We start from the raw sequence: 14,623 nt of genomic DNA, 5'->3' as shown, positions 1-14,623 counted from the left end.
GGTCGCTTGAGCCGTACGGCCTCGCAGGGCTGGTCCCACTTCGATCGCCGGAGCCGTATGGAGTCGCATGCTCGTGGGACAGGCCGTATGGAAGGACATTATTGCCATAGAGGGAGTGCAGAGAAGGTTCACCAGACTGATTCCTAGGATGTCAGAACTGTCTTATGAAGAAAGACTGGATAGACTTGGTTTATACTCTCTAGAATTTAGGAGATTGAGAGGGGATCTTATAGAAACTTACAAAATTCTTAAGGGGTTGGACAGGCTAGATGCAGGAAGATTGCTCCCGATGTTGGGGAAGTCCAGGACAAGGGGTCACAGCTTAAGGATAAGGGGAAATCCTTTAAAACCGAGATGAGAAGAACCTTTTTCACACACAGAGTGGTGAATCTCTGTAAATCTCTGCCGCAGAGGGTAGTCGAGGCCAGTTCATTGGCTATATTTAAGAGGGAGTTAGATGTGGCCCTTGTGGCTAAGGGGATCAGAGGGTATGGAGAGAAGGCAGGTACGGGATACTGAGTTGGATGATCAGCCATGATCAAATTGAATGGCGGTGCAGGCTCGAAGGGCTGAATGGCCTACTCCTGCACCTAATTTCTATGTTTCTATGTTTCTATGTCCCAACATCGCGCGAGGCTCCGAAAAACTGACCAGGTTCAAAAATTCCGCGCGGCAACGGCTTGTCAGCCCTCATCCGCCTCGATGCCGTACGCCCATCGGACTTCGCTCAAACTTCACGTCACTCACTCTACCTCCGTGCGTACGCCGTGGAGGCGACTGCGGGCTTTAGGTCGCGCTTGCCGCATGGAGTCGCATGCCCGTGGGACAGGCCCTTAATGTATTTGTAGTTTTTACTGCGTTCCTGTTCCTGTGTCTATATTTGTTTTGTACAAATCTCAAAAAGAGGCAATTCATGTGTGGGTTTCAAACACCACCATTAACTATGCAAAGTAAAGATTTGATATACAAACTAATTACCATGAATTGAATAGATTCTGATACTTTTCATTTTGAGTTTCTTCGGAGGTGGTGGCTGCCGTTTGTACTCGTTCTTCATCACTTCGTAATACCCAACGTATCTGCTCTGTAAAGTAGTACAAAACTTCAAACATTCCCTCTCCTCACACTTCAACAAACTGTACTCAGTTTTAGTCACCATGCTCGAGGAAGGAATGTCGTTAAGCTGGAACGTTGCAGAGAAGATTTACAAGGATGTCGCCAGGACCCGAGGGCCTGAGATATAGGGAGAGGTTGAGAGGGAAAGATAGACCAGCCATGATTGAAATGGCAGAGTAGACTTGATGGGCCGATTGACTCGATTCCGCTCCTTTTCCATAAGTTCTCAGAGCAGAATTAAACCATTCGGCCCATCAAGTCTACTCCGCCATTCAATCGTGGCTGATCTACCTTTCCCTCTCAACCCCATTCTCTTACCTTCTCCCCATAGCCCCCAACAACCTTACTAAGGAATCTATCAATCTCCGCCTTTTGACTGCCTCCACAGCAGTCTGCGGCAATGAATGCCACAAATTCACCACCCACCGACTCCAAACATTTACCTTCATTTCCTTCCTAAAGGTTTGTCCTTTCATTCTGAGGCTATTGAGGAGGCCCTGACCACGGGGAATAGTGGAGGAAGAAGACTGACTTCTGTGCCTTCCCACACAGTGGGGAACTTTGATTCTGCTGTGTGGGGATGTTTTATGTCAAATCCTATAGTGTGTTGTGTCCTGTTGATTTTTATTGTATGGCTGTATGGAAATTCATTTCACTGTCCCATCAGGCACACATGACAATTAAATCTATCTTGAATCTTGCCTCTGGTTCTAGACTCTCCCACAAGTGGAAACATCCTCTCCACATCCACTATCCAGACTTTATTCCTTGGAGCACAGAAGCAGAGGGGTGATTTTAAAATCATGGGGGTGGGGGGGGGTGGGGGAATAGATAGGGTGAATGCACATACTTTCACCCAGGGTAGGGGGAATAATAAAAATCAAGAACTAGAGGGCAAGGGTTTAAGATAATAAGGTGACTGCACAGATAGAATGCGTGGAGACATTCACCCAGAGTAAGGGAATTAGGATTCAGAGGGGAATTTTTTTAAATCAAAACCAGAGGGGCAACATTTTCCATATTGAGGGCAGCAGGTAAATGCAACGAGCTGCAGGGGAGGTAGTCGAGTAGTACATTAAGAATATTTTACCGAGTACATGGATACGAAAAGTTTGGAGGGATATGGGCCAAACATAAGCAAATGGGACGAGCTTAGATGGGGCATCTTTTGGTCCACATTGACATATTGGGCCGAGGCCCGTTTACAAACTGCATGGTTTTTTACTGCAGTGAACAGTCCAATTTCCCCTTGCTACAAAACCCTCATCATTACCCAAAGGTATGGATATCTCTAACATGCAAATGTAAGAGGCTAAATAATGGTTTATCATGTACACATCAAATAATCCGTTAATTAGTGTTACAATCAGGGCTTGGTAAACCTCATTAATTTAATGCAGATGGATTTGCAAATGTGGTCCCAATACAAATCCAACGCAACGTCAACATTGGAGATTGAGATTCAAGAGACAGACAATGTGTAAGTTAACAAGGTTATTTGCGATGATTAACTTGTTGCAAATGCATTGTCTACCCCAGATATTCTAAAGCACACTGGTTGGAATCAAAATCAAATGGCCGTGTAAAGTTGGCACGGTAAAACAAGTGTTGAGGAAGTTACCTGGGAAGGAGTTTCCACTCCCTGAAACTTTGAGCTGACACTTGTGTCCGTTCGTCGTTCTCCAAAGTAATCCAAACTTTCCTGAGAAAAGACCACTGAAACATTACTGCAAGATTCCCGTTTGGTTTAGAGAAACAGCGTGGAAACAGTCCCCACGGCCCACAGAGTCCGCGTTGACCAGCCATCACCCGTGCACGCGATCTATGTTATCCCAGTTTCACTTGCCCAGAGTCGGTGAATCGAGGGCCAGAGGACATGGGTTTAAGGTGAAGAGGAAAAGATTTAATAGGAATCTGAGGGGTATCTTTTTCCACAGAGGGTGGTGTGTGTATGGAACAAGCTGCTAGAGGAGGTAGTTGAGGCAGGGACTATCGCAACATTTAAGAAACAGTTAGGCACGTACATGGATAGGACAGATTTGGAGGGATGTGGACCAAATACGGGCAGGTGGGACGAGTGTAGCTGGGACATGTTGGCCGGTGTGGGAAAATTGGGCCGCAGGGCCTGTTCCCACACCATCACTCTGCAACTTCCTACACACTAGTGGCAATTTGCAGAGGCCAATTAACCTACAAACCTGCACGTCTTGGGAACGTGGGAGGGAACCAGAGCACCTGGAGGAAACCCACGTGGTCACAGAGAAAACATGCAAACTCTGTTCACCATAGTCAGGATCGAACCTGGGCCTCTGGCGCTGCAAGGTAGCAACACTTCTGCTGCGCCACTGTGTTCGATACAATTGGAATATAATACTAACCGCGCACAATGCAAAAAAAATCTCAATATTTAATCAGTCTTAGCCAAGAAAGTTTGTTACCGTATATTAAAAACGTTACCTTTGCATTCTCAAACTGATCGCTGTCAATTAACCAGGTACAGACCATTGTGCCGGTCCTGCCTGCAAAGCAAAGGTGAAAGGTAACGGACATATGGAGGCCTCCTGAAATGTCCCTCCAACACCAACTACCAAAACTACTATCCCAGCCAGTGAGAGAACCACATGTTTAAATAAAAATGGAGACAGCTACACTCACAACCCAATGAGTTAATGGATTAATGCAACCCAAATAGAAGTTAAAGGTTCCATGATCAAATGTTAACTCTCTATTTTGACCCTCCACCAGTGCCATTCTCCACCTGCGACTGAAAAGCATAGAAACATAGAAAATAGGTGCAGGAGGAGGCCATTCGGCCCTCTGAGCCAGCACCGCCATTCATTGTGATCATGGCTGATCGTCCCCAATCAATAACCCATGCCTGCCTTCTCCCCATATCCCTCGATTCCACTAGCCCCTAGAGCCATCACGCATAAGCATGTTATGGTTTCTTCCCCAACACAGTACAAAACATCAACCATTGATGTTCTGAATTGAATATATTGGGATGATGGCATTCCAGAGGCCCCCAGTATATTGAAACTCTGGACAAGGAGCTCCAAATAGGCAAGTGGTACATCGACAACAACTTCCATCAACCTCAAATTTACGTTCCATGTCCAAGTGCTCATGAGATCTGCGAGCAGGGGTTATTTCTTCCACCAATTCACATTGGGGGAAACTGAGCCTTGTTGGAGGGTGAAGACCCACCTCAGTAATTTCCCTCTGATGGGTGGGCAACAACTTCAAGCCTTGATCACTGGTCAGCTCTAATTGCAGCATGGAAATAGCAGCAAAATCGTTCCGGCAAATGTTTAAAACTAGGATGCATGGAAAATATAAACCAATTTCACAAGAACAACACGAAATTATACTCCAATTATTAATTACAAAACATTCCCATGTTCACTTTCATGCTTAATCCTTCTGTTTTGTCCACCATTGCCGGTTACTGGAAACGGGTCTGAAGAAGGGTTTCGGCCAGATACGTTGCCTATTTCCTTCGCTCCATAGATGCTGCTGCACCCGCTGAGTTTCTCCAGCACTTTTATCTACGAATGTTTTTGGCCAAACATGTGCCATTGGAACTAGGTTTGTGTAAATTGTGTTAATTGTGTGTCTTGGTTCTTTTCTTGTTGTATGACTGCAGAAACCAAATTTCATTTGAACTTCATTTGAGGTTCAAATGACAATAAATAATTGTATAATTGTATGGGGCAACTTGGTGGGCATGGACGAGTTGGGTCACTAGTTCCATAATCATTTAATCCTAACATTCAATACCAAATGCAGCATCTAATACTTTGCACTGTGGTTGAGAACTGTTTGGGGGTGGGTGGGGAAGAAGGTCTCCTTGACCATATTTTCCTTGGTATGGTAGCGTTTCTGGAGAACTCGGAGCAGTCACGACCCCGAGTAACAACATCCATTGGCCACGTATCAGAAAACTGTGACTTCTACACAGATGACAATCCTGCCAGAGCTCATAAGAGGATTAGGGAGCCTTCTGGGTCAATGAACCCAGATCTGACAGCATTGGACAACTGGTTTGCATGTGGGTACACAAAAATGCTGGAGAAACTCGGCGGGTGCAGCAGCATCTATGGAGCGAAGGAAATAGGCAATGTTTACATGGTTTACATGTGGCATCTTGCCACAGGTTCTGCCTGCCCTGCCGAGTGAGTCTTCTGGGCAGCACAGTGGTGCAGCTGGCAGAGCCGCTGCCTCACAGCACCAAAGACTCTGGTTCAATCATGACCTCAGTTGTCTGTGTGGAGTTTGCACGCTCGTCAAAAATATATGCCAAATACTTTGGTTTGCGCAGTGGCTAAAATAAAATCTACTTTTTAAAATGGTGATCTTCTCAAACTTAGATCTAAAATTGATTTATGCATCTCTTTATTAACATTGCTGGCCATTATAGGTTGTAAACTAAACCACCAAGTGCTGGAGGAACTCTGCAGGTCAGACAGACAGCACCTGTGTGGGGAATGGACAGGGGACGTTTCAGGTCAGGACCGCTCGTCAGACTGATAGAAACATAGAAATTAGGTGCAGGAGTAGGCCATTTGGCCCTTCGAGCCTGCACCGCCATTCAATATGATCATGGCTGATCATCCAACTCAGTATCCCGTACCTGCCTTCTCTCCATACCCTCTGATCCCCTTGGCCACAAGGGCCACATCTAACTCCCTCTTAAATATAGCCAATGAACTGGCCTCAACTACCCTCTGTGGCAGGGAATTCCAGAAATTCACCACTCTCTGTGTGAAAAAAAGTTCTTCTCATCTCGGTTTTAAAGGATTTCCCCCTTATCCTTAAGCTGTGACCCCTTGTCCTGGACTTCCCCAACATCGGGAACAATCTTCCTGCATCTCGCCTGTCCAACCCCTTAAGAATTTTGTAAGTTTCTGTAAGATCCCCTCTCAATCTCCTAAATTCTAGAGAGTATAAACCAAGTCTATCCAGTCTTTCTTCATAAGACAGTCCTGACATCCCAGGAATCAGTCTGGTGAACCTTCTCTGTACTCCCTCTATGGCAATAATGTCCTTCCTCAGATTTGAAGACCAAAACTGTATGCAATACTCCAGGTGTGGTCTCACCAAGACCCTGTACAACTGCAGTAGAACCTCCCTGCTCCTATACTCAAATCCTTTTGCTATGAAAGCTAACATACCATTCACTTTCTTTACTGCCTGCTGCACCTGTATGCCTACTGTCAATGACTGGTGTACAATGACACCCAGGTCTCGCTGCGTGATCTCACCACAGATGCTGCCTGGCCCGCTGAGTACCCCCAGCTGTTTATCTAGTGCAGGGTGGTGCAGTGGAGCGGCTGGGAGAGCTGTTGCCTTGCAGTGCCAGAGACCCAAGTACAATCCTGACCTCGGGTGCCGTCAGTGTGAAGCTTGCATGCTCTCCGTGACTGCATGGGTTTCCTCCAAGTGCCCCGTTTGCCTCCCACATCCCAAAGGTGTGCAGATTTGTAGGTGTATTGGCCTCTATAAAATTGTGTAGGGAATAGACAATAAACAATAGGTGCAGGAGGAGGCCATTCAGCCCTTCGAGCCAGCACCGCCATTCAATGTGATCGTGGCTGATCATCCACAATCTACAATGGATGAGAAAGTGGGATAACAGAACAAATACGAACAGGTGATCCTGATGGGCATGGACTCAGTGGGCCGATGGGCCCGTTTTGCCAACCTAAACTAAAAAAAAATTCTTCTATCGAAACAAGGAACTGCAGATGCTGGTTAATACACAAACTATAAAGTGCTGAGTAACTGAGACTATGGATAAGTGACAAGTCTGAAGAAGGGTCCCAACCAGAAACATCTCCTATCCATGTGCGTGCCCAGCTGAGTTACTCCGGCACCATGTCCTTTTGATATTTTCTTTTACTTTATCTCTAACTTCTAACTCTCATGAGAAACCTTATTTAAAGCAGCTTGTCAGCAAGCAGTCGGAATGCAAACACAGATCAATGACAAGCAAATCCTACTATTGTCTATTGATTTAAGTTTCAGGAAGAGAAGAAACCAAGACCAGTAAAGTTTTAACTAACAAAAAGTATGAAAACACTTCACAATGTACTTCTCCATGTTACCGAGATGCTGCCTAACCCACAGAGTTACCTCAGTATTTTGTGTCTATCTATTGACTATGGAAGTTGCGATGCATGTTAAAGTTGTACAAGATGTTGGTGAGGCCACATTTAGAGTATTGTGTTCAGTTTTGTTCACTGCTATAGGAAGGAATGCCATTAAGCTCTGAAGGGTACAGAGACGGTTTACTATGATGTTGTCAGAACTTGAAGGCCTGAGCTATAGGGAGAGGTTGGGCAGGCTGGGGTTGTTCCCCTGAGAGTACAGGAGACTGTGGGTGAAACATAGAAAGATGGCTGTTGGACGACAGATGGCGCAATGGGCTAAGTGTTCGGCTGGCAACCCGAAGGTGGCCGGTTTGAATCCTGCTTGGGAGTGTGTACTGTCGTTGTGTCCTTGGGCCAGACACTTCACCTACCTTTGCCTGGGACTCGAGACAGAAATTAGCTACTGATTAGCTACAATCTCGCATATTTACATGCAAATGTTAATTAATATGCACTGTCCCTATAAACAAAACATTATTATTATTATTATAGGTGCAGGAGAAGGCTATTCTGCCCATTTTAGGTTGTACACCGCCATTCAATATGATCATGGCTGATCTAAATCAGTACCCCCTCCCTGCTTTTTCTCCCATATCCCTCGATTCCTAAAGCCCCAAGAGCTAAATCTAACTCTCCCTAAAAAAACATCCAGTGAATTGGCCTCCACTGCCTTCTGTGGCACAGAATTCCACAGATTCACAACTCTCTGGGTGAAGAGAATTTCCTCATCTCAGTCCAAAATGGCCCACCCCTTATTCTTAAACTGTGACCTCTGGTTCTGGACTCCCCCAACATCGGGAACATTTTTCCTGCATCTAGCCTGTCCAATACATTAAGAATTTTATATCTTTCTATAAGATCCCCTCTCATTCTTCTAAATTCCAGTGAATACAAGCCCAGTCGACCCATTCTTTCATCATTTGTCAGTTTCCGCCATCCTTGGAATTAGCCTGGTGAATCTACACTGCAATCCCTCAATGGCAATAATGTCCTTCCTCAAATTAGGAGACCAAAATTGCACACATTACTCCAGGTGCAGTCTCACCAGGGCCCTGTACAACTGCAGTAAGACCTTGCTCCTGAACTCAAATCCTCTCGCAATGAAAGCTAACATGCCATTAGCTTTCTTCACTGACTGCTGTACCTGCATGCTTATTTTCAGTGACTGATGTACAAACACACCCAGGTCACGTTGCACCTCCCCTTCTCCTAATCTGACACCATTCTGATAATAATCTGTCTTCCTGTTCTTGCCACCTAAGTGGATAACCTCACATTTATCCACATTATACAGCATCTGCCCACTCACCCAACCCATCCAAGTCACCCTGCAGCCTCATAGCATCCTCATCGCAGCTCATACTGCCATCCAGCTTTGTGTCATCTGCAAACTTGGTATCACATTTAATTCCCTCGTCTAAATCATTAATATATAAATTGTAAATAACTGGGGTCCCAGCACCGAGCCTAGCGGCACCCCACTAGTCACTGCCTGCCATTCTGAAAAGGACCTGTTAATTCCTACTCTTTGCTTCCTGTCTGCCAACAAGTTCTCTATCCATGCCAATACCCTACCCCCAATACCATGTGCTCTCATTTTGCACACTAATCTCTTGTGTGGGACCTTGTCAAAGGCTTTTTGAAAGTCCAGAAACACCACATCCACAGGCTCTCCCTTATCCATTCTACTTGATACATCCTCAAAAAATTCCAGATTAGTCAAGCATGATTTCCCCTTTATAAATCCATGCAGACTTTGACCGATCCTGTCACAGCTTTCCAAATGTGCTGCTATAACATCTTTAATAATCGACTCCAACATCTGCCCCACGACCGATGTAAGGCTAACTGGTCTATAATTCCCCGTTTTCTCTCTCCTTCTTTTCTTAAAAAATGGGGTTACATTGGCTACCCTCCAGTCCACAGGAACTGATCCAGAGTCGAGAGAACATTGGAAAATGATCAACAATGCATAGACGATTTCTAGGGTCACCTCCTTGAGTACTCTGGGATGCAGACCATCAGGCCCTGGGGATTTATCTGCCTGCAGTCCCAACAGTTTACCTAACACTATTTCCTGACTAATGAGGATTCCCTTCAGTTCCTCCCTCCCACTAGATCCTCTGTCCCCTAGTATTTCTGGGAGATTGTTTGTGTCTTCTTTAGTGAACACAGAACCGAAGTACTCGTTTAACTGTTCTGCCATTTCCTTGTTTCCCATTATAAATTCACCTGTCTCTGACTGTAAGGGACCAACATTCATCTTCACTAATCTTTTCCTTTCTACATATCTAAATAAGCTTTTAGAGTCAGTTTTTATATTCTCCGCAAGCTTTCTTTCATGCTCTTTTTTCTATATATAGAGTATAAAATCATGAGGGGAACAGATAGGGTGAATGCACATAATGTTTTACCTAGAGTAGGAGGAATTGAACATGAAGGCATAGGCTTAAAGTGAGAGGGGAAAGAGGGGAAACCCGAGGGGCAACTTTTTCCTATGTGAGTGGGTGTATGGAGCAAGCTGCCAGGGGAGTTAGTTGAGGCTGGTACTAAAACAACACAAGACATTTGGGCAAGTACACAGCTGGAAAATGTTGATATGGATTGGATAGGTGCCAAGCGGGACTAGCTTAGATGGGGAATCTCGATTAGCGCGGAAAAGTGAGACCCGCTTCTGTGCAGCAGGATTAATTTCTGCAAAACCATTTGGCCGACAACAGACTTCGTTCATACACCTGGTCAATGCACAATGTCAATGTATTTTTGCACTAATCCTCTTTTATTTGAAACTCAGTTTAGAAAGCCAATATTAACTCTAGGCCATCGAACCCTTCTGCAACAGAACCGCTACGGATTAAACTACGGAGGTCACTGGTAAATCATTGAAGCACAAAACAGATATTTGACTAACCCCACCATGGAGATATGTGTAAGCACCACAGCATTAGGTTCTCTTTGGAAATTTTCCTTCATCCCGGACTAAACAGGTACAACACCGCTCCCCCTTATAACACAAGAGCAGCCTGGAAACGTACAGAGTTGTTCATGATGTGTCGGGAGAAAGTGCAGTCTTGCTTTTTAGAAGAGGTCAAAATTGAATGAATCTTCCAGCAGCTCTGAGCCCATTTCAATGGGACGAGTGTCAGGTGCAAGAAGATCTCAATGGTTCAATAAAGCACCAATGAATCATCGAGCTCCTCTTGCATCCGACATGTGTCTTATTTGAGAAGGGCTCAGAAATGCTTGAAGTTTCATTCACCTTTCAGGACTGCACCACGACACCGCAAGTTGCCGCAAAGGCCGGTTTCTCTTCTTGGTTCCTTGGTCCTCCAAAATATTCCAAATGGAATTTAAACTGGAGGTGGTAGCTCATGGTGGTAACCCATCTCCCCCCTCCCCCTCACCATCTCCATCGCAGGGGACAGACTTCTGACCGACATACACTACAAACCAACTGACTCACATGGCTATCTGGACTACACGTCTTCCCACCCTGCCCCCTGTAAAGACTCCATCCCCTACTCCCCAATTCCTCCGCCTACGCCGCATCTGCTCCCAGGATGAGACGTTCCACACCAGGGCATCGGAAATGTCCTCGTTCTTCAGGGAACGGGGATTCCCCTCCGCCACCATAAATGAGGCTCGCACCAGGGACTCATCCATACCCCGCAACACTGCTCTCTCGCCCCATCCCCACACTCGCAACAAGGGCAGAGTTCCCCTAGTCCTCACCTTTCACCCCACCAGCTGGCAAATACAACAAATAATCCTCCGCCATTTCCGCCACCTCCAACGTGACCCCACCACTCGCCACATCTTCCCATCTCCCCCCATGTCTGCCTTCCGCAAAGACTGCTCCCTCCGCAACTCCCTTGTCAATTCTTCCCTTCCCTCCCACACCACCCCCTCCCCAGGCACTTTCCGTTGCAACCGCAAGAAATGCAACACGTGTCCCTTCACCTCCCCCCTCGACTCCATTCAAGGACCCAAGCAGTCGTTCCAGGTGCGACTAAGGTTCACCTGTATCTCCTCCAACTTCATCTACTGCATCCGCTGCTCTAGATGTCAGCTGATTTACATCGGGGAGACTAAGCGGAGGTTGGGCGATCGTTTCGCCGAACACCTCCGCTCAGTCCGCAATAACCTACCTGAACTCCCGGTGGCTCAGCACTTCAACTCCCCCTCCCATTCCCAATCTGACCTCTCTGTCCTGGGGCTAAATCTAACTCTCTCTAAAAAACATCCAGTGAATTGGCCTCCACTGCCTTCTGTGGCAGAGAATTCCACAGATTCACAACTCTCTGGGTGAAAAGCTTTTTCTTCATCTCTGTCCTAAATGGCCGACCCCTTATTCTTAAACTGTGATCCCTGGTTCTGGACTCCCCCAACATCGGGACCATTTTTCCTGCATCTACCCTGTCCAATCCTCTAAGAATTTTATATGTTTCTATAAGATTCTCATCCTTCTAAATTCCAGCGAATACAAGCCCAGTCAACCAATCTTTCATCATACGTCAGTCCCGCCATCCCTGGAATTAACCTGGTGAACCTACGCTGCACTCCCTCAATAGCAAGAATGTCCTTCTTCAAATTAAGAGACAAAATTCCGGTTTGTTGGTTGACATCAGCCAATGCGATTTGGCCAACACACCCTGCTCCAATCACAATGTCAGTGCCGACTAACAAATTATTCCAAGGCTCCCATCAAATCTCCCAGAAATACAGGCAGTGACTAGTGGGGTACCGCAAGGCTCAGTGCTGGGACCACAGCTATTTACAATATACATCAATGATTTAGATGAAGGGATTCCAAGTAGCAAATTTGCAGATGACGCAAAGCTGGGTGGCAGTGTGAACTGTGAGGAGGATGCTATGAGAATGCAGGGCGACTTGGACAGGTTGTGTGAGTGGGCAGATGCATGGCAGATGCAGTTTAATGTGGATAAATGTGAGGTTATCCACTGAGGTAGCAAAAACTGGAAGGCAGATTATTATCTAAATGGTGGCAAGTTGGGAAAAGGGGAAGTACAACGGGATCCGGGGGGTCCTTGTACATCAGTCTATGAAAGTAAGCATGCAGGTACAGCAGGCAGTGAAGAAAACAAATGGCATGTTGGCCTTCATACCAAGAGGTCCTTCTGCAGTTGTACAAGGCCCTAGTGAGACCACACCTGGAGTATTGTGTGCAGTTTGGGTCTCCAAATTTGAGGCAGGACATTCTTGCTATTGAGGGAGTGCAGCGTAGGTTTACAAGGTTAATTCCCGGAATGGCAGGACTGTCATATGCTGAGAGAATGGAATGACTGGGCTTGTATACTCTGGAATTTAGAAGGATGAGAGAGGATCCTATTGAAACATAGAATTAAGGGTTTGGACAGGCTAGAGGCAGGAAATATGTCCCCGATGTTGGGGGAGTCCAGAACCAGGGGCCACAGTTTAAGAATAAGGGGCAAGCCATTTAGAACGGTGATGAGGAACCTTTTTCACACAGAGTGTTGTGAGTGTGGAATTCTCTGCTTCAGGCGGCAGTGGAGGCCAGTTCTCTGGATACTTTCAAGAGAGAGCTAGATAGGGCTCTTAAAGATAGCGGAGTCAGGGAATATGGGGAGAAAGCAGGAACAGGGTACTGATTTGGGCTGTCTGAAGAAGGGTTTTGGCCCGAAACGTCGCCTATTTCCTTCGCTCCATAGATGCTGCTGCACCCGCTGAGGTTCTCCAGCAATTTTGTGACCTACTGATTGGGGATGATCAGCCATGATCACAATGAATGGCGGTGCTGGCTCAAAGGGCCAAATGGCCTACTCCTGCACCTATTGTCTATTGTCCTGGAAAGACCAGAGTTGTCCCCTCCATTTTCTAGAGGGTAGCTCAAACCCAAGATGCGAGACAAATTCCTAACAATTCAGAAGGTCTTTAGACTTGAGATACAGCATGGAAACAGGCCGCTCGGCTCACTAAGTCTGCGTCGACCAGCGATCACCCCATGCATGAGCACCATCCTACACTCCAGGGAGAATTTACAATTTTACCAAAGCCAATTAACCTACAAACCTGCACGTCTTCGGAATGTGGGAGGAAACCATAGAACCTGGAGCAAAAACCCACGCGGTCACAAGGAGAGCGTACAAACTCTGTACAGACAGCACTCGTAACACAGGATCAAACCTGGGTCCGTGACACTGCAAGGCAGCAACTTTACTGCTGTGCCACCGTGATCAATGGATTGAAGATCTTGGGTTGCACAAAAGCATGACCTGTAGATCATGACACATCTCTCTTGTAGTCTTCTACAGGTTGTGCCATTACCATCTTCCAACCCGACCAGAGAGAATCTAGATTGCCATTTGTGTGACGGAGAGGGACAGTTCAATTGATGGGGACTCATCTTGATGTCTTTAGATTTTAATTTGGAGGGGATTTGGACATTGTCAATAGGCTGCTCACCCAGGAAATTTTGAATGTTAAGTGGAACTGAAGGCAAGTTTCTCGTGGTTACAAGTTTTGACCAACGTAGATCACTTCAGATGCTCAGTCTGGCTGAACCTACCCGATCTCCCAGTGGCCAAACATTTTAATTCTCCTTCCCATTCCCACACTGACCTTTCTGTCCTGGGTCTCCTCCATTGTCAGAGTGAGGCTAAACGCAAATTGGAGGAACAGCATCTCATATTTCACTTGGGCAGCTTACAGCCCAGTGGCATGATATGCGCTCAGATTTTCTCCAACTTCCAATTTAAGTAACCCCCAGCATTCCCCCAGCTACCACTCCAAGAAGTTCCCCCCCCCCTCAAGTCCCCTCTTCCAACTCTCTCTCCCCAAGGGTCATTCAACACCAGCTTCCCATCGCTGACGTCAGAGAAGTTCAAGTCACACCAGCCGCTCGTTTTTTTACCTAACCCCCCTTAACAACAATAAAGAGCTTGTCCCTTTCTTGGCGATTTTTCTCGGCGACTGCCGGCATCATTTGCTGACATAACAGGTCACCGAATAAGGTCACCGAATAAGTAGCGGCGTGACGATGTATTGACACGTGGTGTTTCCTCAAGTGTCGCAACATTTATTTTGTCGCCGCTGGATTTTGAAATGTTCAAAATCTTTCAGCGACCCTGATACATCAGTCAATGACACCGGCAGTCACCAAAAAAAAAAATCACCAGGTGGGACAGGCCCTTAACAATGGCTTGTTTCCTTTATCATCGCTACTCTTTGGCACATCTTTCATTCTTTGTTCTTTATCTCTCTGCATCATCGCCTATACCTCGTTTCCCCCAACTAGTCTGAAGAAGGGTCTCGACCCGAAACGTCACCCATTCCTTTCTCTCCAGAGATGCTGCCTGTCCCGTCGAGTTACTCCA

General features: G+C 46.2%; 1 protein-coding gene across 3 annotated transcripts in view; it reads right to left on the bottom strand.

The window, feature by feature from the left end:
* The window catches only part of tpte (transmembrane phosphatase with tensin homology), a 98,695-nt gene that overhangs the window by 10,614 nt on the left and 73,458 nt on the right, over positions 1-14,623 (bottom strand). For all 3 annotated transcript variants that reach the window (XM_055637481.1, XM_055637482.1, XM_055637483.1), the window contains 3 exons: positions 3,574-3,635; positions 2,738-2,818; positions 979-1,084 (listed from right to left, as the gene is read on the bottom strand). In XM_055637481.1, the coding sequence (XP_055493456.1) occupies positions 979-1,084; positions 2,738-2,818; positions 3,574-3,635 (249 nt within the window). The remainder of the gene's footprint in view (positions 1-978; positions 1,085-2,737; positions 2,819-3,573; positions 3,636-14,623) is intronic.

This window comes from Leucoraja erinacea, chromosome 6 (assembly GCF_028641065.1).
Source record: "Leucoraja erinacea ecotype New England chromosome 6, Leri_hhj_1, whole genome shotgun sequence".
In the NCBI taxonomy this organism is placed as follows: Eukaryota; Metazoa; Chordata; class Chondrichthyes; order Rajiformes; family Rajidae; genus Leucoraja; species Leucoraja erinaceus.
This window is presented reverse-complemented; position numbering and strand designations above follow the sequence as displayed.